The sequence below is a fragment of the Leucopleurus acutus genome (genome assembly GCF_964270905.1).
Source record: "Leucopleurus acutus genome assembly, chromosome: 1".
NCBI lineage: Eukaryota > Metazoa > Chordata > Mammalia > Artiodactyla > Delphinidae > Leucopleurus > Leucopleurus acutus.
In genome coordinates this window covers 168,541,675-168,561,921 of record NC_139142.1, presented here as the reverse complement: position 1 = coordinate 168,561,921, position 20,247 = coordinate 168,541,675, and the positions used below count along the sequence as shown (strand labels likewise).

The window sequence follows — 20,247 nt, the reverse complement described above, 5'->3', positions numbered from 1 at the left end:
ATCAGGGACTGAACAGAGCCCGCCAGAGCACGGCCGCCTGCCACTCCACGTGTTCCTTCCCCGCTCCATGCACCAAATGTTTTCCTGGCTCTGACAATGGAAGCTGCTAATGCAACCCAGAAAGTGTTTACAGAGTGTGCAGCACAAGTGCTCCACCCCAAAAGCCGTGAACAATGATGCCTGCCACATGCTGGACCTCCCAAGGATGGGAAGGAGGGCTTACAGGTCAGTTCAGAGCCACTGGGCTACCTCTGAGATGCAACGCCATCAAGCCTGTCCTGAGGAGCGAGGCAAAGGCCTGGCTGGGGTCCTGGGAGGGCCTGCTTTCATCAGAGGGCCATCGGGGGAGGGATTAATAGTTCCTGGTGTCCTACCAACCACTGCTCCATGGAAAGGAGGCTCTGCATTCTCAGTGTGAAGTGTGTGCACTGAAAGGAATTTCATTTGAACAGCCACAGGGCTTTGGAGCTGCTTCACTCTGCCCATCCCAGAAATTCCCCCCTCTCTTCTCTCTCAACCTCAGCAAAGGGTGACTGCAATTATTGCCAACGAATGAGCAACGCTTCCTCCAGAAAGGCAGTCATGCCCCTCACGTACAGGCTGGCTCCTTTCCACCGCTGGCTTCAACCTTCCATCCCAGCAAAGGGGAAGGTCATCCTCCAGCCTCACGGAGAAGCAAACCAAGCAGGAAGAGCGTCTTCACAGGCCCTGCCTTCACCCCCACAGAGGATTTGGACAGTGCTTTCTCCCTGCCATTCTCACCTGGAGTCTTGTCCCCCAGATACCACTGAGCACCACCAAGTTTTGCTTATAATTTTATCCCCCTCCCTTTCTGATGCCTTATTTGGGGACTTTAATGTATATGGGTCTCTCTTTTCATAAATTATAGACGCATCTCTTATTCACTTTATAACTAGCTTAAAAGGTATCTCTAAATGAGCCACACCAACCCTCAGAATTCCCTGCTCTGATAACCAAGGTGACCATTTCTATCCGGATTTAAGGGTGACAGAGTTTAAAATGTCTGGACTGCTACTAAACTGACAACAATTTTGAGTGATATCAAATGCTGGTGAGTATGTAGAGAAGGGCACTCTCCCGGACTACTAGCGGGAGTGTGACCTGGCACAACTTGGCAATAAAGAAAAATATATGTGAATAAAAATGTTGAAGATTTCATTATTGATCCTATTGGAAAAACTAAAAGAACAACGCAGAGGCAAGATCAGAAAATGGGGAAGCTTAGTTCAATCTTACCCAACACCTGGACCTATTATTCCTCTTAAGGAGAGAACCATCTGTGTTTACAAAAACCGGCTAGACAAGAAGTTGCTAAGTTCGTAAAGACAAAGATCAGTAATAGCCAAGGGGAAAAAGAAAAGACAGACTGTTCCCCCCTAGAACTAAATAGGAATTAGTGTGGGGAGTGAGCAGACAGAAAGGAACAATGAAGAAAGAGAGTGGGGATACGAGAACAACATTCCTTAATACAGAGAATAAAATGTATTGTCCATTATCCATGGAAATTCAGAAAAATGTCAAACTGTTAAGTATCCTTGCAACATTCATAAAATTGAGCATTTAAAAACAAAACTTTCTGCATACTCTCAAGAAAAATAAATCAGAAATTCAAGCAAAATAATAAAAAGAAGTTTGAAAAATTACAAAATACTCCCCTTCACTGTCCTACCAAATTTTTAACTTTTGATTGCATAGAAGGTTTCTAGGAAAAGGTTAATTACCAAAATTGATTAAAGAAGTGGGAAAAACCTGAATAATCCAATAATCCTATAAAAAGCTTTTAAAAGTTGTCAAAGAATTACTTGCCCCAAAATGTTCTGGGCCCCATTTATTTTTACTATCAAGGTAAAATTTTACTATTTATTTTACTTTCAAACCTTCAAAGAATAGCTTATCCCTGTGCTAAACTGATCCAGAAAAGAGAAAAAGATGGAAAATGTTTCAATCCATTTTATAAAGTTAACAAAAATTTTTATATTAAAAACCTGGAAAATATAGTACCAACCAACATTACTTATGAATACAGATGTAGTACTTTTCAACAAAATATTTGCAAGCCAAATCCAGCTGAATATTTAAAAGACAGTATATCATGGCCAAGCACAGTTAATGCCGGGAGCACAAGGATGATTCAATATTAGGAAGCCTATTAATATGATTCATCATGTTAGCAGGTCATACAAGTAAAAGAATATGATAATCTAGATAGCTCTGAAGAACCCTAGTAACCAAGCATATTGGAAGTTGTAGCTTTAAATGGACACTATTGGCAGTAGTTGGTTGCGTGGGGGAACACAGCACCCCAGGAAAGCAGAGCTACACTAGGTGATGGCCAATCAGAATTCGGAAGCTGTACTAGGAGCCTCATTTATCAACCCCCCGCCCTCCAGCCAAATATCAGAGGAGGAAAATCAACACACACAAAAGTCGATGGAGAATGGGGTCTATTAACTAGGGCAGTGTTTTTTTTCAAACTGTAAATATAGCCCATGAGTAGGTGATGAAATTAATGGTGTCTTAACCAGTCATTTTGTCAGAGAATCAACTGGAATGGAGTGGATATAAAAACAGGTATCACAGTGAACCACTCATGGAAAGAATCAGCATTGTTTCTTGAAACTTTTGTTCCAAAAATATGAATGCATAGATATGTACATGCATTGAGTCATGATGTAAAATGCACTTCCTCCTGTGGGTTTTTTTCAGTCAAAAAGCTGAAGTAACACTGAACTAGGGGATTGAGAGGAATCAATTTCTGGACTTCTACTTGCAACAGACTAAGATTTGAGGCTAGAGTTAAAGTTATGAGTAAGATGGGAAGGAAGGTATCATAGCCTCCCTATCCAAGAGGAACACCCATCTCATGAAGTAAAGCCGGCTTCACGTCACGAGGTGAGACTTGGCTACAATTCCTCATTAGTGCCGACTCTTCCCAAGTCAGTAATGTTAGTGTGTGATGGTGGTGTGAGTGTAGCAACTCAACTATGCTCTCTGGAGCTATGCTGCCTCAATGAAAAACCTGGCTTTGCCAGATGAGAGTTGATTAATTATTCAAAAACAGTCACTCCTACCCCTCACCCCACACATGCATATGATCTCTAGGGGAGGAGCAGACTTGCCCACCCCAATAATTTTGTGAGGGTTCTTTGGGGGGAGGCTGATAATTTAGTCAGTTTTATTTTTTTAATATTTTAATTAATTTTTATTGGAGTACAGTTGCTTTACAATGTTGTGTTACTTTCTGCTGTATAGCAAAATCAATCAGTTATACGTATACACATATCTCCTCTTTTTTAGATTTCCTTCCCATTTAGGTCACCACAGAGCACTGAGTAGAGTTCCCTGTGCTATACAGTAGGTTCTCATTAGTTATCTATTTTATACGTAGCAGCATATATGTGTCAACCCCCGTCTCCCAATTCATCCCACCCCCTTCCCACTTTGGTATCCATAAGTTTGTTCTCTACATCTGTATCTCTATTTCTGCTTTGCAACTAAGTTCATCTGTACCATTTTTTTAGATTCCACATACAAGTGATATTATTTATTTGTTTTTCTCTTTCTGACTTACTTCACTCTGTATGACACTCTCTAAGGTCTGTCCACATCTCCACAAATGGCACTATTTCATTCCTTTTTATGGCTGAGTAATATTCCATTGTATATATGTACCACATCTTCTTTATCCAGCCTACCCCAATAATTTTGGACTTGGCCATACAACCTGCTCTGTCCCTACCTCTGACTGTGTCTTCAGCTATGTGAGTTGCTTCAGCCAGTGGGGTTTTATAGAAATGACGCAAGCAGACTGCATAAGAAAGACCCTTATGCCTTTGGACTTGCTCTCATGTGTCTCTTTTATCACCATGAGAAGAACATGTTCTTCTCAGCCTGCTCATCTAAGAAGAAGGATGAGAGACCCATGGAGCAGAGCCCCATTGAAAAGAGGATCCCTATCAGAACAGAACCCTCACAAGATCAATGCATACAAATTTTTAAAAATAGAAACAAATACAAGCAAAATGCAATCAATGAACACGTATCTCTAGATAAATTACTCCAAAAAAATCACAAATAAATTATAAACAACCTGATCTTGCTTTAAAAAAGTTCAGGAAGAAATACAAGAATTTAAAGAAAACATTTTAAGACAACAGAAAAAGTAAGCTTAGGAAAAAAATGGCAAAAATTGTAAAAACATTACAGATTTGAGGACCACATTAAAAAACCTTTCCTGAAACACATGCACACATGCTTATGAAGATTAAAAATTATTTACATTATGTCCAGATGAAAATATGGACTTTGGAATAAGGAAGAAATCATGTACGCATCATGGCAGACAAAGCGAGGCACATACAAGGGTTAAAAATCAGATTGGCCAGAGTTCTCTTCAGTAATACTCAATGACAAAAAATACAGAATCAATATTGACAAAGACCTTAAGAAAAAGACTGGGAAAAGCTTCCTTTGATTATATGGTTGAAATTTTTCCTGTTCTTTTTAAGAAATATTAACGTATGTTAGATCTCCTTTGTTACCATTTTTCTATAATCACGTGTATGTTTGTTTTCTACTTCATCTTATAGGAGACCCACTCTGTCTAGTATGTCCCCAGTTGCTTATTCCATTGCACGCGCTCTATTTCTGTTGTTTGTAATGGGATCGGCTGTTTGCTGAAAAACGGCAGGAGGATGACATGAGGTATGAGACAGGGGGTGAACTAGACTAGTCCACAGCTTCGATTCTGCACTGCTGTCGGGTTCTTTCTCTTACTAAAGACGTGCTTTCCTTTTCTCTAGAGCTACACCTTCCTTTTATTTTCAACATCCAACAGTCAGGGAGGTTCTCGAGAAACCCCCTTACTCCACAGCATTTTGGTCAGAAAAGTGCTGTTTTCTTCCTCCCTACGTTATCCCACTCCACCTTCCGTGGTCTCTCCCTGTAGGAGTTTATGTTGTACAACTAGATGATAAAAATTCTGTGTCAGCAATTCTCCCCTTCGACTCTACGTCCCTTGCCATTTTTGGTGTCAAACCAGGCCTCTTTGGGGACAATACCCGCTTATTTTTGTGTCCCATCAAGGCCCTCAATTTCACTCTTCTTACCAAAAGTTTACTAGATAGGCACAATTTGTGACAGTCCTCATTAGGGAAACCTCTGTCCTGCTCAGAACGCAAGGAGACACATGTCAGCCTGCAGGGTCCTCTCTCACTCAGGTCTAGATTTCACAGTACTCAGAAAACAGTACTTCAGAGTTCGTGTTTACAAACAGGTACCATCTCCTTGTTTTCGTGGAGGTAAACTTCGTTCTTTTTGTTGTTGTTTGTTTGTTTTATATAGTTTTGAGGGAAGGAACTTGTTACACCTCCATTATGCCATTGCCATTGAAAACAACAGGGCTTTTGTTCTTGGAACTTGCCCAAATAACTTTAAAGACCTTCTGGACTGGTCAAAACTATAATACTGAAGAGAAAAGTCATGCCTTAGTAGTTACTAAACACATTACAAAGCTATAAGAACTTTAAAAGTATGATATTAGCACAGGGAGCAACTGACAGAAATTTTAATGTTTAAAAAGAAATATAAGACTAGAAGAAAACATAGATTACACCTATTTTCTCTCAGTAGGAGTTTATTTCTAAGCATGATGCAAAGGCAAAGAATTCTTAAACTGAGACTCCTAGACTAGGCGACTTGAAAATTTTAAATGTCAATTTATCAAAAACAGAAATAAAATTAAAATATTAATGACAAAATGGGGAAATTATTTGCAGCATACTAAAGACAAAAGACTCATATTCTTTCCATATAAAAAGCCATATACAAATTAATGAGAAATCCTCAGTAGAAAAATATGAAGATAAAATCTTTCATTCTATTTCTAATGTCTCAAGGAGACCATACACAAAAGCAGTAATACAAATGGCCCAAAAGTATTTTTAAGAATCTCTCACTACTAAGATTTCCTTAAATCTTATATTGCCAACTACTGCAGAGTACACATTGATAGACGCTTTCTGAAAGGCAACTTGATAGTATAAATCAAAGGTCTTAAAACTGCACATAGCTTTTGACCCCAAGATTATGCTTCAATAAATATTTTCCTAGAAATGTTTTCAAAGGAAATAATAATAAATGCGAGCAAAGATGGATCTGCAAACATATTTTCATAGCAGCATTATTTGCAACAGCAAAGAACTGATGAATTTAAATGTTCAGCAGTAAAAGAACTAGTTAATAAAATATAGCACACCAAATGATGCAATACTATGAAGACATTAAATATTAAAATAAAAATATTTAATGCCATGTAGAAATATTCCTCATGTTGTTAAATCTTTACAAAGCTATAATCAAAATACAGTGTAACCACTTTTTAAAAGATACATATATATGTTAATATTCTAAGAAGAATATAATAGGAAATGTATGCAACAAAATCCTAACAACTGTTAGAATGAAAGGTGGTTTTTTTCATCTTTGTCCTTTCCTGTGTTTTCCACATTTTTTTATAATGAATATGTTTATGTTTTTAAATCAGGGGGAAAATGGAAATTTCAAAAGAGAAAGTGAAGAGAATTTAAAGAGACCTTTAATACTATAAATGAGTTTTTATTAATAAAATAGAGTAATTCTTCCTTTTAAAAATTTTTTTTCAAAATAACATGCTATTATATTTGTAAATGAAGGCTTGGAGAACAGATGAATTTCTGAGCATTTGACCACAATAATTTATAGCATACATTAGCTGGAGCTGTTCAGTGCTGACAAATTCCAGAAAGTAATTGCATAAAATACTTGGGAGAGGAAATTGCTTTATGCTTCCATGCTACTTATGGAAATTAGCATCTTTGTAAAAATAAACTGAGAGCAATCACAATCATAAACCTTGAAATGTGGTTTCCAAAAGATGTTAGCTCTGCTGCTTTAGGCTCCATTAGCAATGCAGAGGGGAAACACTGCCTACTTTTTTTTTCTCTGTTATGAAATAACTGCATACAATTGGTTTTTTCCTCCTGGATCTTTAATCCCTCCCTTTCTCCTTGCTGCCTCCCTTTGCAGTGCATATATACTGAAGTGTTCACTTTGCTCAGAAGAAGCTTCCTAATGATCCTGTTTCCTTCTCAAAGAGTATTACATATTTCCTTTTTTTTTTAACATCTTTATTGGAGTATAATTGCTTTACAATGGTGTGTTAGTTTCTGCTGTTTAACAAAGTGAATCAGCTATACATATAAATACATCCCCATATCCCCTCCCTCTTGCGTCTCCCTCCCACCCTCCCTATCCCACCCCTCTAGGTGGTCACAAAGCACTGAGCTGATCTCCCTGTGCTATGCAGCTTCTTCCCACTAGCTATCTACTTTACATTTGGTAGTGCATATATGTCAATGCTACTCTCTCACGTCGTCCCAGCTTACCCTTTCCCCTCCCTGTGTCCTCCAGTCCATTTTCTACATCTGTGTCTTTATTCCTGTCCTGCCCCTAGGTTCTTCAGAACCTTTTTTTTTTTTTAGATTCCATATATATGCTAGCATACGGTACCTGTTTTTCTCTTTCTGACTTACTTCACTCCGTTTGACACACCCTAGGTCCATCCACCTCACTACAAATAACTCAATTTCATTTCTTTTTATGGCTGAGTAATATTCCATTGTATATAGGTGCCACATCTTTATCCATTCATCTGTCGATGGACACTTAGGTTGCTTCCATGTCCTGGTTACTGTAAACAGTGCTTCAATGAACATTGTGGTACATGACTCTTTTTGAATTATGATTTTCTCTGGGTATATGCCCAGTAGTGGGATTGCTGGGTTGTATGGTAGTTCTATTTTTAATTTTTTAAGTAACCTCCATACTGTTCTCCACAGTGGCTGTATCAATTTACATTCCCACCAACAGTGCAAGAGGGTTCCCTTTTCTCCACACCCTCTCCAGCATTGTTTGTAGATTTTGTGATGATGGCCATTCTGACTGGTGTGAGGTGATATCTCACTGTGGTTCTGATTTGCATTTTTCTAATAATTAGTGATGTTGAGCATCCTTTCATTTGTTTGTTTGCCATCTGTATATCTTCTTTGGAGAAATGTCTATTTACATCTTCTGCTCATTTTTGGATTGGGTTGTTTTTTTGATACTGAGCTGCATGAGCTACTTGTAAATTTTGGAGATTAATCCTTTGTCAGTTGCTTCGTTTGTAAATATTTTCTCCCATTCTGAGGGTTGTCTTCTCGTCTTGTTTACGGTTTCCTTTGCTGTGCAAAAGCTTTGAAGTTTCACTAGGTCCAATTTGTTTATTTTGGTTTTATTTCTGTTTCTTTAGGAGGTGATCTTGCTGTGATTTATGTCACAGAGTGTTCTGCCTGTTTTCCTCTGAGAGTTTTATAGTGTCTGGCCTTACATTTAAGTCTCTAATCCATTTTGCGTGTATTTTTGTGTATGGTGTTAGGGAGTGTTCTGATTTCGTTCTTTTACATGTAACTGCCCAGTTTTCCCAGCACAACTTATTAAAGAGGCTTATTCAGTCCCTCACATTTTGCAATCCACAGCTTCCCCTGAAGCTACTCTCTCAAACATAACTGACAATTTCACAAGATCAGGGTGAATTTTCACCTTCGTGTGTCCCTAAAACTAGCTCAGAACCTAAAGGAATCTTCAATGCTTCCCTCTTTCTCTCTCAGTCCCACATAATCACTTGTCAAGTTCTATCCCTTCAGGTTCTAAAATGGTGCCCATAATCACATGCTCTTGCTGAGGACTACTCCCCCCTCCCCACGGCCCCATGCTCTCTTGCGAACTGAGCTGAAGTTCTCATCAGTCCCAACCTGCACTGGTGCCAGCGGCATCCCAAGTATCTTTCACTCAAGTGTGTTCCCAGGGGTCCAATGGAGTCTTACTGGTGTCTCCCATCACCTCCTGGTCAACGCCCACAGGACTCCATGCTGCCCACTGAATCAAGTCCTCTTCATCGTTAATTTATTCAGTGTGCTCGGCAAGGTCCTCCCCAGTGTAGCCACAAACTATCTTTGTTCATCCTTATTTCATACCCCATGCTGTCAAATACCCTACTCTTCAAACATACAGTGTCAGTGGAAACAAAGAGGACAAAACAGATTAAAGAGACATTTCTTTCTTTCTTTTTTTAAAGTCTTTATTGAATTTATTACAATTTTCTTCTGTTTTATGTTTTGGTTTTTTGGCCGCAAGGCATGCGGGATCTTAGCTCCCTGACCAGGGATCGAACCCGCATCCCCTGCACTGGAAGGTGAAGTCTTAACCACTAGACCACCAGGGAAGCCCCTAAGAGATATTTCTGAGATGGAACAAATGGAAGTTAGTGGCCGGATGGGTACAGGGCAGGGGCAACAGAGAAGAAGGCATCTAGAGTGGCCCCAGGATTCTGGGTCAAATGCCTAGAAGATGGAGAATCCAGACACTGAGACAGAGCTGGGTGGGTGGTGAGGATTTCCATTTAGGAAATATTGTGTCTGAGGTCCGCAAGGAATATCCTGGTGGAGGTAAGTAGCAGCTCACAGATATACTGATCTGCAGCTCATGGAAGAGGCTGACAGAAACCTCTCAGAGATACTGGGTGTCTTCCATTTTAGTGAGGTTACCGAGAAGAAAGAAGGGAAGGAAGGAAGAAAGAAAGGAAAGAAGGAAGGAAGGAAGGGAGGGAGGGAGAGAGAGAGAAAGAAAGAAAAAGAGAGAGAGAGGGAGGGGGGAAGGAAGGGAGGAAGGCCAAAACTAAGCTATCAAAATTGTCTTTTATTTTCAATGTTTACATTTAACAGTTGATGTAAAATAATAGACTTCTTTTTATCTGCGCCACCAGGGAAGCTCCCAATTTTTCTACAATTTAAATGTTTTATTTGCATCATTTATCTGCTAGCGGTCAGGGCCTCTAGACACAGAGTGTCAAGTGATGACAATGAGCTCAATCAATTGATTGTTATTCTCTTAAACGTCTTCCCTGCATAGGGGACAGCAGGAAAAGTGTCACAGAACTCGCCTGGAGAGTTCTGTGGAAGGATGATCAGAAGGTATGGCGATCATGCATATGAGAACAAAGAGGGAAGCAGATGAAAAGGATGAAAAAACAAAAGGGCCTACCACAAATTAATTGATATCATAAGAAGCTACTGTAAAGGGTGAATCCAAGTGTTTATGGATCTCTGACCAAGGCTCATGGAGGACCCGATTCAGTCACGAGGGAACTGACACAGGCCACCGTCTCAGACTGAATGTGTCACCTCCTTCTCCTGGGTCAGAAGAGTGATTTGGAGGAGCCAGGGGATTTCTGTAACTCACAACAAACACCCAAGTGTGGATTCTGACTTCTGATTTAAAGGAGATGGAGTGAAAGCGAACGTTGGGATTAATGTTGGTGGTGTCACAGCGGGAGAACTGCCACCAATGCCACCAAAACCACAGCCAACACCAAGACATGAACCTACTAATACTGGAGCTTCCACCGTGGTAACAGCCACGGAGACAAAAACACCACCAAGACCGGAACCACCAAGATATCCGGAATCACTGAGACCAGAACCACTCCCAACCCCAGGACTGATGAAAACCATGATGATTAAGATCAGAAACAGCGACAAGACCAAAAACAATGCCAGAGGGAACCTCTGAGACCAGAACCACCTAACGTAACAATACTTAAAACATCAGACCAGAACCACTGGAATCAGAGACCAGAACTACCACCAAGACCAGCATGGCCCTAGGACTAGAACCAACATGTCTAATTTTAGTATCAAGATGTTGACCCTTCCCAATGCCGAAACACTGGAATTTAGGGTGCAAAGCTCGTGATAAGGAGGAGCTAAGTACACACATTCTCAAGAGGGCTACCAACATAAGGTGACCTCTCCCTGAGAGCTCCCTAAGAAGGGATACCAGCTACCACCTCACTCCTTCCCCTCTCAGAAGGAGGACTGAGATGTATTGAAGAAATAAAAGAATCACTCATTGAGACTGGGGATGCCTGCAAGGAGAGACTGGCGATCCACTCTCCAGGTGGGCATGAGCTTAGACTGGATCCACGGATCTGTCCTAGCAGAGCAAGGACCAGAGAACTGAAGGGAGTTGGCAGGACAGAGAGAGGAGCCAGCGCTGGAGCATCCCACACCCCCACCAACTGCACAGCAAGGATGTGAGCACTTCCTGTGGATTAAGTGGACAACACCAAAGGAACCGGGTTTAAACCATCCTGCCAGCACCCCACCCAACAGGGTTGCCTGGAGGCAAGAAGATCCCAGCAGCACGAGGCAAGCCGGAGCTGGACCTCCTGCTTCAGGAAAGGCAGGTCCTGCAGAGCGCTCTGAAGAATTTACATGTGCTACCCAGAGGGCAGAGAGTCAACGAGAGCTGGAGACGGTGACAACTACCAGAGAGGGGCATTCAGTTAAGTCAAGAGCTGTTTGACCTTCTCCCCATCCCCTCTCCTTGCTCCCAACCCCAGCTGGACCGAGAATAACTAAAAGGAAGAAAGAACCCCACACCAGTCCTTACCACCGGTTGAGGTGAGAAGAGAATGGACCACAGTACGACCCCACTTCAGGTACCTGGAGCCACGTGTCAAGGCTAGACTAGACAGAAGGGAGATAAGATTTAAATCAAGCAGGGAATCAAAATTTTAAATTGGACTGGACTTTTAATAATTGAAAGGGAATCTGCCCAAGATTGCACGGAGGCATGGAAACGGAATGGATTTGGCAAGGCAGGGCTGGAGCCCATGATTTGCTCCATATTTCTATCCCCCTGAGTTGAGACTTCTCAATGAAGAAGGCTGGAAGAGAGAGTTGGAACAGCAGCACCTGTCTTCTCAGGGAAGATCAGGGGCCCTAAGGAGCAGGCCCAGAGCAACAGGAAGCTTCCAGGGCCAGGGTGTAACCGGAAGATGGGAGGCCTTTCCAGCTGCCTGAGTGAGGGAAACGGTGAGCTCCTCCAGAAACAGTCAAGAACGAGTTAGAGAAACACAAGACTGCTGACCTCATGGCTTGCTCTGCAATCTGTCACAATTATTTGTGGCCAGTGAATATAAAGGTTTCGGTTTTAGCTGATTTAATAAAGAAAACCTAGTTTTTATTAAATGAGTTGGCACATTCCTTGCTCCTTGCAGCTCACCCTCACACGGCTATTAACTCTCCACCAGCCTCCTGGTGGCAGCACTTATAAGGAAGGGGAGAGACCAAAGAAGACCCCCAAGGGCCCCCCAAACACCCAAATCCCAAGATACCTCAGAGGAGCAGCTTTGACTCAAACTCAGGCTGACCCTAGGGAGATAACCAAGTGTCCAACCCTTGGGCCCCCCAAACTGACTTAGCCTTCCCTAGAACATTCTCCAGGCCCCGTGATGGGACCAGCCACATCCCCAGCAGAAATCACAGGCATCTCGCTTGTTTCAAAGGGTTAATACAGCAACAGCACTGACTTAGTACACTTACTACATGCCAGACAGTTTTCATTTTGCTTGTTACTTTTTTCCTCTTCACAATGGATTAACTCCTCCAGAAAATTCTATGAGGTAGACACCCCCTCTCTACAAATGTGGACACTGAGCTGCAGAGACATTTGTATAACAGGCCTTGAAGTGATGGAGCTGGGATTCCAACAGCTGATGCTGTGGATGATGAAGACCGCGGGCCTGAAATCTCCACTTACAGCCTTCTGTGCACACTGCCCCAGTACATGGAAACAACGGTGCAGCGGCACAAAGGTGTATGGAAAAATGCAAAAGCGGTCAGTGCGTGACTCAAGCTGGGCAAACACTGCCCTTGGCCAAAGGTCAACAGACTGCCTCAAAACACATTTAAATTTTATAGGGTGGAAGAAGGCAAAATGAAACTCGGTGCCTTGAAGACTCAGCCTCATTTGACCAGGAACAAATCTCTGGAGCTCTCACAGCCTGTTTCAGATCTGCTGATGGGATGGAAAAGCAAGTCTCCATCCTTTTGCCCCAACACTATACCTCGCTGACCACAGAAATCCTAAAGTTACCCTGAAAATATTAACATTTGTTCTAATAAAAGCTATCTATTGAAATGTGAATATAGGGTAGCACCAATAAAATGAATAATGGGGGAGAAGATGTACCTCACTAACCGGCTCTGCATGAGCCACCGAAATCATGGGACACTGGAGCTGAAAGAGGCCTTAGAAACACTAAGTACAAGAGTGAAACGAGAAGCAGAGAAGTCTGACTAATCTATCCCAGGGTGTATCTCTTTATATATGTGTATATGCTCATCTAATAGACGTTAGAGCCCTTATTATGTGCCAGGCCCTTTGCCAGCCCTGGGAGTACAGAGGCCACCAAGCCATGGAATGAGAAGTTACATGTGCAAGGAGGGGTTGCCTTGCTTTAATTCACACAAGGTACCGTATGGACCAGCATGTTCTAATTCACACAAGGTACGGTATGGGCTAGCAGCATACCTCAGGACACAATACTAAGATGTGCTCTGCACCTTTAGATCTGGGGGTACAAACTGCTTGGCTGAATCTAGTCTACAAATATATATGTCTGGCTTTCAATGCTTTAACAACTGAGAGATAGCACAGGAAGTCTGGATAACCACCTATCTTGCAAAATAGTACGATCCAGCAATCCTGAGTTTGCATTCTCCCTTGGCAATGATCAGCTGGAGTTGAGTAGAGATTGTTCTTAATAGATGGAGCATGTACCATCAACTTGGCCACAGTCTCCACCATTCCCTATTGTCTCTCAGGCAACGCTAGCTCCATCCGTTTGAGTCTGTCCAGTGGGTAACTGAGGATGCGATGCTTGAGCTGGGTCCCCCTGGGGCTGGTGGGAAAGACAGGATGCTAAAGAAAAGACTGCAGCGCAGGCGCATTGGCAGCCTCTTCTTGGTCTTCTCCAGCCCGCAGGAGCTGGGTCCGTCGCTGGCACAACTGGTGGCGCAGCGCCTGGCGCGGGGCCAAGGCGAATTGCCGCTCGGTCTGTCCGGCGGCAGCCTCGAATTGATGCGGGCCCACAAGCTGCCCGCCGCCGCTGCCTGCACCGGGCCTGCCGGCCTTGCGCGCTGGACGCTGGGCTTCTCCGACATGCACTTGGAGCACTGCGAGAGCACTGATGGCCTCCAGCAGCCCCACCTGCTCTCCACACTGCCCAGCCCCGCCAACCAGGTGATCACCATTAACCCCGCGCTGCCTGTGGAGGAGGTGGCTGAGGACTCGGCCAAGGAGGTGAGACAGGCCTTAAGAGGGGACTCCATTCTGCTTTTCGACCTGCTGATTCTGGGTGTGAGTCCCGATGGCCACACCTGCTCACTCTTCCCCGGCCACTCCCCCCTTGCAGGAGCGGGAGAATTTGGTGGCCCCCCCATCGGCGACTCCCCAGAAGCCTCACACTTCCCGTGTTGAAGGCAGCTCCAAGTGTCGTCTTTGTGGCAACTACAGCAGGCAAGGCAGACATTCTGAAGCGCGTTTTGGACGACAAGCAGGAAAACCCCCTCCCCGCAGCCCCGGTCCAGCCCCGAACTGGGAAATTCTGCTGGTTCCTGGACGAGGCAGCAGCCGGACTCCTGACCACGAGTGCCCTTCAGGAAGCATTCCACGTTGTAACCGTTGTAACCCGGCGCCCGAGAGATGCTGCAGCTGGGACCATGCGCAGCCCAAGTAGGCGGGACCTTCCAGGGCTGGGACCTGCTGCCAGCCCACTCCAGGCTTCATTTTAGAAAAGCCCTGTAGTGCCACTGGAAGCCGATAGGGTCTGGCCACCAGCCCTGCCCAGGGGCTCAACCCATAGGCCCGTGGATCTGGGTGACAGTTATTAAAAAGAGCATTTGAAGAAAGCAAGAGAGAGAGAGGGAGGGAGGAAGGGAGAGAGGGAGAGAGGGAGAGAGGGAGGGAGGGAGGGAGGGAGGGAGGGAGAGAGGGAGGGAGGGAGGGAGGACTGCAAAACAGTGTGATATGTGTTGATAGACGTAAACACAATACTTATTTAGTGGCTGAGCTAATGCCACAACCTGGCCTCTGCCCAATCATTGTGTCCTGGCCTATAGCAGCCAAGTCTCTACAGTGCACATGCAGACAGCCGTTCCAGACTGAAAAAGACAGGATCCATCACAGCCCCAAGTTATCACTCATATACAGCATCCACAGTGGTATCAGGCACAGCGGTATTAGGACTCGGAGAGGACCCGAGGGATTGGATTATGCTTACAGCTAAGCCAACCAGAAATACTATTTGCTGGAGGTAAGAAACAATTAGATTCTCTTTGGCGTAAGATGAACATTAATCATACCACATCTTAGGTGATCTAGAATGAAACTCCTAAGTGAACAGGGGGATGCCTACCATTCCCCTTCCCCTCCCTATTACCTGCAGGAGGGCAGAGTGCATGAAGACCTTCCATACCAGCAGCCACCAGGGGCTCTTCCAGGAAGCCATGGAGTCCGGTCTCCTGGGGAGCTCACTCGCAGCCTAAAAAGGAGGAAAGATTTGGTTTCCAATCAGCTCTGGACCCAGTGGCAGCACTCTTGACTTAACAGACCAACCAAAGGGAGAAACCCTGCGCCCCACATAATGTCTTGGAAAGGTTTGTGTTGGCCCAGGATAGAGCTACCTGTCACAGGGTACAGTCTCTCTGGGGCTCTCTTTAGGAGGAGTCCACATCAAAGTCAGGAGGGCAGCTAGACCAGCCTCCAGTGTGCAACCCGTACCTCCAGCCCTCCAGAAGCTGAGGCATCTCTGCACCAGCCACTTCCCAGCCCATGTGTCAGAAGCAGGGTGTGGCTACTGGCATCCCACTCAGGAAGCCTGCATGGAGCCAAGGGTTAGGGCACCTGCCAGCTTCCGCTGCTTCAGGCAAAACTGAGTCTAAGCCCAACTAAGCCAGCCCAGAGAGGGGAAGGGAACTGCCTAAGGTCACAGAGCAAGACGGTGACTTTTCTAGGACTGGAATGCAGGTCTTCTGACGGTTCAAGGCTTTCCCCACCAGAGGACACCGTTCATCCTCGGAGCCTCAGCCCTGCAGCCAGAGAGGCCTGAGAGTCGAGTTAAGGGAGGTTAAGGCTAGTAAGCCTCAGAGCCATACTAGCACAATCTCCTAAAAGTAGATGAGGGCAAACCAGCAGAGGCCCTCTGAGACCAGGAGGGCAGCGGGGGCTTTCTTCAGAGTTCTCCTGACAGTTTGCAGGGAAATCAGAACGAGGCGAGCCTGGAAAAGCCGAAAAGCCGAGGTCACCCTCGCCTCTCACTTCGCCTCGCGGGCGCCTTGGCGGAGCCGGTGTCCGGGGGCGGGTCGGTGGCTTCTCTCCATCTGGAGAAAGCATTAAGGGCCTGGCCTAATGCGATCCGCAAATGTGCTGCTGTTTCCGACCTGAGGCGGCGACTCTGGGCCGAAGGGAGGCGGCCAGTGCGGGGCCCTGGGACCGTGCGGCCCCCTCGCTCGCTCGCTCGCTCACAGCAGCCGTCCCGGCGCGCACTCCCCCCGACTACCCGCCGCCTCGCAGTCCCCGGGCCCCCGCCGCCGCCGCGTCCCAGTCCCGCACGTCCACTTGCCACAGCGGGCGCATCACTCAGCCCCTGGCGCTCTAGGTGCTCGCATCCCACTTGCCAACCGGCCGGACCTTCCGACGCCCAAGACCACTAGGTGCTGTCAGCCCGTTTTCTACCTAGAAAGCCCCAAATCTGAAAACCCCCAACCCGGTGGAGTTCCCCGCAGTCAAGCGCCCCTGAATGTCTCTCCCCCAAACCACCGGGACCCCACGGGAGTTTGCCCGGCCCGAGGTCTCCGAGCCTTGCCGAGCGCCCCGGTCCTGAAGCTCCCGGGAACACAGCAGTGCACCCTCCCGCTCGGAGCCCCGCAACCCCGCTCAGAAGCCACCGCCCCGTCTTGCTCCCCCGGAGAGAGCCTTCCCACCCCCGGGCGCCGAGCTCCTAGCACCCACCTGGCGCCGCAGAAGCGTCTGGGACGTGCAGCCCGGGCCGCGCGGGCTCGGCGCACGCGGAGGAGAGGCGGACAGAAGCGGCCCAGTCAACACCTCGTGCGGAATCCGGGACCGGGACCTTCCCCGACGCTGGCCTCCAGCCCGCGGCGCCGCAGTCTCCGCCGCCGCCGAGAAGTTAAATGGGGCTGGGACGGGGCCGCCCCGCCTCTCCCGCCCCCTCCGGGCGTGCGGAGCAAGGCGCTGGCGGGGGCCCAGAGGCGGAAGGCGCGCGCCGCCACCTGCACCGCCCGGCAAGTGCACGGCGCGCCCGGGCGCCCGCCCGCCCTCGCGTCGGCCCCGCGCCTTCCGCCCGTGCGGGGGACGCCGGGGGCGCGAAGAGAGTGCGTGAGGGGCCGGGCCGGGCCGCTCGGAGCGCGCGGGGCCGCGGCGACGGCGAGACTCGGCTGGAACGCTCCGCCGCCCGCTTCCTGGAAGCCACTCCTCGCCTAGGGCCGGCCGCCAGGCGTGGTGCCAAGAGCCGGGATTGCCGACGCCGCCACCGCCGCCGCCGGCAGGCGCGCAGGGGAAAGGCGGCCGCTGCACCGCGAGCCAGCCGGGGCGCTCCGCCTCAGCCGGAGCTGGGAGCGGGGATGCCATCGCCCCCTCCCCCAATCCCCGCACTTCCCCGAGCCTCCACCCGCCCCGCCAGGGCCCCGGCGCCGACTCTGCTAAGTCAGGCCCAGCGGCCACCCGGAGGCTTGCCCGGAACCGCTGGCTCGTGCCTGCGAGCCTCCGGAGCTCCGGCCAGGCGTGACCAAAGTCGGAGACCAGTGGCCCCACCCGGCCTGCGCCGCCTCTGCCTCCAGAGGCGCCCAGCGCAGATCCTGTGCAGGGGCCGGTGGACTCACCACCCGGACCCTTGGCTGCCAGGGACCACCAGCGACCGACCAATAGGGGTGCCTCGTAAGCGGGTACCTGGTGCCACTTCCTATGAGCCGAGCTTGGGTAACAGAGCTGCTCAGCTGCCCAAACCATGGGGTGCCCAGGCTTGGGATTTGGGGTGGAGGTATCAGGCACCGGGACTGGGGTGAATTTCCTCGTGGACTTGTGGAAGTGAAGTAAGGTGGAACGCTTGTCCCTGGCCTTGGCCTAATCTCAGAGGTATAAATCCAAGGGCCCGGGATTGAAAGTCTCACTATGCCCCCAGCTAAGTCCTACCACAGTCATCATTTCCTTGGATGCCTAGTGTGTGCCAGCCACGTGCCAAGCTCTTTATGTGCAGCTTATCTTCACAAGGGCCCTGTAGTGACAGTAACATTATACCCATTTCATTGATGGGAAAGCTGAGGCCCAGGGGATAACATAACTTGTACACAGTGAGTTGCAAAGTCAGGGTTGGAGCCCATATCTCTCTTCTCTCTAAAGCCTCCATTTGTTCATCTCTGAAGTTGCTTTCCTGCCTGTTCTGTGTTTGGTACATTACAGGTGGCGTTACAGCTTTACGGAGAGGAGCTGGCCCTGCACGCCTGCCTCCCCTATCTTGCCTTCCTTAACTCGGTGACTTCCTCTGGCCAAGAGGAGGATCTCCATGGCGGTCCATGTAAAACAGCTGGAATCTTGCGGGAAGTTAGCAGAGGACATTCAGTATGAAGGAGGCAGAGGAGCAGGCGGCCGTGGGGAGACTAGTCATTGGGTGGGGGCGGGGGGGCTGGGCTAAACCAGAAAGAATGCACCCATGTACAGTCGATTCTCCTATTCACCATTATCAGTTATGTTCTTATAAAGTAAAGGGAACTTTATAGTGAATTTGGGAATACCAGACCATTGATCCTGGGGAAGATACAGGGTTAGATTCCTGCCAGCCTCTGGTCACCACATTCTCGTGAACCAATCAGTACATATGTGTGTTTCTCCTTAAAGACATCTTGCTTAATATGTATTGATTCATTCACACTGAACCCACAACGCGTGCCTGAATGAAGTTTATCTAACACGGGTATCTTATCTTAACACAAGGATTTTCTCCACAGGGCACATCACAGCCTTCTTCTGCTTAGGGGCACTAGACAGCACTTCAGCACTGCTCTGGAGGGCCATTTTAAACAGCAGAATCACCAAGAAAAAAGACCAAAATGTGAAAAGTGGCACTGAATAGGCCCTCAAAGGGTACCTGTTTACAGTATGAGAGCTGAAACAAGAAGGCAGAGCATGGCCTTGATGGACCTTAGCTGGGAAAATGCATATCAGGCAACTCCAAATGTTCACCCCTCATCAGAGGACCATGAAAGTGCTGCAAGCATTGATTTGGGGGCTGCAAATAACTTTTAGCAAACAGGCAAGTTCACAAATATGGAAGCTGCAAATAATGAGGATTGACTTTGCACTTCTCCTGTCAAGGTAGGGTAGAGGAATAATGATGTTAACATTTCCAAACACTTACAATGCACCAGGTACCGTTCCAGGTACTTTGCTTGTATTAACTCAGTCACCACACCAGCCTATGAGGTAGGTATAACTTTTATTCCACTTTACAAATGAGGAGACTGATGTAGAAAGATTTAAACACTGCATGTTCTTAGCAACTAGACTATACCGCTTCTCACGTCACTCACGTTCCCAAATGGAGTCCATTGCAAAAATTACATGCATATTCAAGACGAAATGGAGAATTCAAAGAGACATGCTTGTGCAGTGGCAGCCCTGCACTTCCCGTGACTCAGGAAGGCACTGAGAAGGCCTCTGGAGTGGGGGCGGGTGGGGGTGTTGGAAACATCTGAGCTGCTCTGCTCTAAAGTACTAGTGGCTCCTGTCTCATTTTCCCTTGGGCACTTTTGATTCTGGAGCCTCTCGGGCGTGGCCACATCAAGTAGGGAGGCCAGGGCTCAGGCTTGCTCTCCCACAAGTGCCGTTGAGTATCAGGCCAGCCCCCTCAAGGAACAGCTGGTCGGTAGTGAAAAGCAGAAGGGAAAACACCAGTTCCCTGCTGGAAGTTCTGCCTTCTGTTCACCCTAGCAGGTCTTGCAGTCAGTCCTACGTGTGTGGCTAAGGCACTGTGAGTCAGGATCACAAATTCCTCTGCTCCTCCTCTACGTGTGGGCTGGACCTCACACGTGCAGTCCTCAGATTCACCATCTAACTACCCCAGAGGGCTCTCCATCACCCTGCCCAAGTGTAGACGCAGAGCCATCCCTCAGGCATTTGCACCCACTCTCCCCTCTTCCCTGAGCCTGCGCAAATATTTAAACAAGACATTGCCAAAGGCATGGAGGTGGGGGAAGATTGGGGAGTGGGAAGAACAGAAGAGAACGAACC

At 47.1% G+C, this 20,247-nt stretch overlaps 1 protein-coding gene and 1 pseudogene across 2 annotated transcripts in view; one reads left to right on the top strand and one right to left on the bottom strand.

Annotated features, from left to right (window-relative positions):
- Positions 1–20,247, bottom strand: part of ADAMTSL3 (ADAMTS like 3) — a gene marked incomplete at both ends in the record, with an annotated part of 539,369 nt that overhangs the window by 365,208 nt on the left and 153,914 nt on the right. Inside the window, 1 exon segment of the mRNA XM_082852534.1 lies at positions 15,386–15,467. Coding sequence (XP_082708660.1) covers positions 15,386–15,467 — 82 coding nt within the window.
- On the top strand, positions 13,822–14,625 carry LOC309960556 (6-phosphogluconolactonase-like; annotated as a pseudogene). Its single transcript has one exon. The product of its transcript is annotated as a 6-phosphogluconolactonase-like (transcript).